At 44.7% G+C, this 1,960-nt stretch overlaps 1 protein-coding gene across 1 annotated transcript; it reads left to right on the forward strand.

The window, feature by feature from the left end:
• Nucleotides 1-415: 415 nt before the first annotated feature.
• On the forward strand, nucleotides 416-1,720 carry LOC311123380 (trypsin inhibitor ClTI-1-like). The gene is made up of 4 exons (XM_084197651.1): nucleotides 416-489; nucleotides 739-779; nucleotides 1,298-1,407; nucleotides 1,525-1,720. Exons 1-4 carry the CDS (start codon nucleotides 444-446, stop codon nucleotides 1,568-1,570), a joined length of 243 nt encoding a protein of 80 aa, XP_084053777.1. The 5' UTR covers nucleotides 416-443; the 3' UTR covers nucleotides 1,571-1,720.
• Nucleotides 1,721-1,960: the final 240 nt, after the last annotated feature.

The following is a 1,960-nucleotide window of genomic DNA, read 5'->3' on the forward strand; positions in this document are numbered from 1 at the left end:
CCTACACAGTATAAATAAGGGGGGGGGGAGTCCTACACGGTATAAATAAGGGGGGGGGGGGGAGTCCTACACAGTATAAATAGGGGGTGGAGTCCTACACGGTATAAATAGGGGGTGGAGTCCTACACGGTATAAATAGGGGGTGGAGACCTACACGGTATAAATAGGGGGTGGAGACCCACACGGTATAAATAGGGGGTGGAGACCTACACGGTATAAATAGGGGGTGGAGTCCTACACGGTAAAAATAGGGGGTGGAGACCCACACGGTATAAATAGGGGGTGGAGACCTACACGGTATAAATAGGGGGTGGAGACCTACACGGTATAAATAGGGGGTGGAGACCTACACGGTATAAATAGGGGGTGGAGACCTACACGGTATAAATACGGCTCCGGTGCCACACAGCGTCACCTGCCTACACCCCTTCACTACGGAGAGAATGTGGAACTTTACACGACTGACTCTCGCACTCCTCTGTGTTGCCGGTGAGTGTTGTTCAATTTTACTTAATTAGTTTCAAGTGGCAGTCAAATAGTTTTATTAAATAACATTAACTTCTAAGAGCAGTTTAGACAAACAGTCGATACTACCCCCGGACTGCCTCTGTTGGCGCCCGCGCAAATCTACGACTAGAGAAAAGATGCGCTATCTGTCGTTTAGATTAGAACGGCTGGAAATCAAATCTGATGTTAAATCATAATTAGTCTAAGGCTTGACATCTTTCTCCATTTTAGTTTTGGCACGAGGAGCGAGTCTCCCTGACGGCAGCATAGAGGTAAGCAGGCTAAACCGTTTCTTTTTTTGGAGTGAAAGGCTATGCGCATTCATAAAACACTTTGTCCTATGTGCTGGATTAACAGTAGTTAGTAATGTAGAACACTGGTATGGGTCTTACTCTGTACAAAATTCAATTGTTCACCAAGTACACCTGTATCTTCCTGGTCAACAACTAGTTGACATGACAGTCAGGGGTGTATTCATTAGTCCGATTCTGTTGCAAAACGTTTTGCAACGAACAGTGTACTCTAAATGTAAAACGTTTTTCAACCAATCGGAATTTCTATTGGGCAAATTCCCTGTTTGTGTTGCGTTTGCTTCAATTTGTTTGCTTGAGTGAAACGTTTTGCAATAGAATCTGAGAAATGAATACACCCCAGGTGCACTGTGGAAGGGGTGGAAAACGTATGGCTTGTTCCCTGTTATCCATGTTCTCTTTATATGGTGTCATACTAGTACACTATATTACCAACACCTCATATTTATTTATTACATAACCTGGTTTTTGTCCAACAGCCTAACTGTTCCAAGTACAACCTGCCCTGGTGCACCGAGCAATATGATCCAGTGTGTGGAACCGATGGCATCACCTACAGTAACGAATGCACGCTGTGCTCTGAAAACATGTAAGTAACCAACTAAAGCTTTCAACAACTTGTCTTGTTCTGTGCTTGTCTGTCTGTGCCTCTGTCTCGTTCTGTGTTTGTGCGTGTCTTTTAATTCTGCTCCGTGTGTGTTCCCAGGAAGCATAATCGTCACGTTCACATCAGGAGTAAAGGAGAGTGCTGAACCAGACGTGACCGTCCATTGTCTCAGCGACACACCAGGCCCTCAACATTACTTTGAACCATTTCCTGTTGCCTTGTCAAAACACTGACATGTTTTCTGCTGCCTTCTAAAAACCGGTCTCAAGTGCCTCAATAAACTTTGAACAATTTCTTCAATGCCTGTTTCCTTCTCCAACCCTTATGGGCTCCCTGTTTGTCATAGTCTTCTGTAGAGCACTTCACTACCTAGTCTTTAAGACTTGTGTAGTGTACTTCTTGGTGGTAAAATGGTCAACTTGTAAAATGAGGGAATGGCTGGCAGGGATGTTGATAGAGCATGGCGTTTGCAACGCCAGGGTTGTGGGTTCGATTCCCACGGGGGGCCAGTATAAAAAGATATCTATTCACTAAC

This window comes from Coregonus lavaretus (genome assembly GCF_964263955.1).
Source record: "Coregonus lavaretus genome assembly, contig: HAP1_SCAFFOLD_348, whole genome shotgun sequence".
NCBI classification, from domain to species: Eukaryota; Metazoa; Chordata; class Actinopteri; order Salmoniformes; family Salmonidae; genus Coregonus; species Coregonus lavaretus.

Excerpts from the sequence above, each read along its gene's own strand:
- LOC311123380 (XM_084197651.1), top strand. The coding sequence starts at position 444 with ATGTGGAACTTTACACGACTGACTCTCGCACTCCTCTGTGTTGCCG. Across the intron at positions 490-738 it reads CGCACTCCTCTGTGTTGCCG|TTTTGGCACGAGGAGCGAGT; the intron begins GTGAGTGTTGTT and ends TCTCCATTTTAG. Across the intron at positions 1,408-1,524 it reads ACGCTGTGCTCTGAAAACAT|GAAGCATAATCGTCACGTTC; the intron begins GTAAGTAACCAA and ends GTGTGTTCCCAG.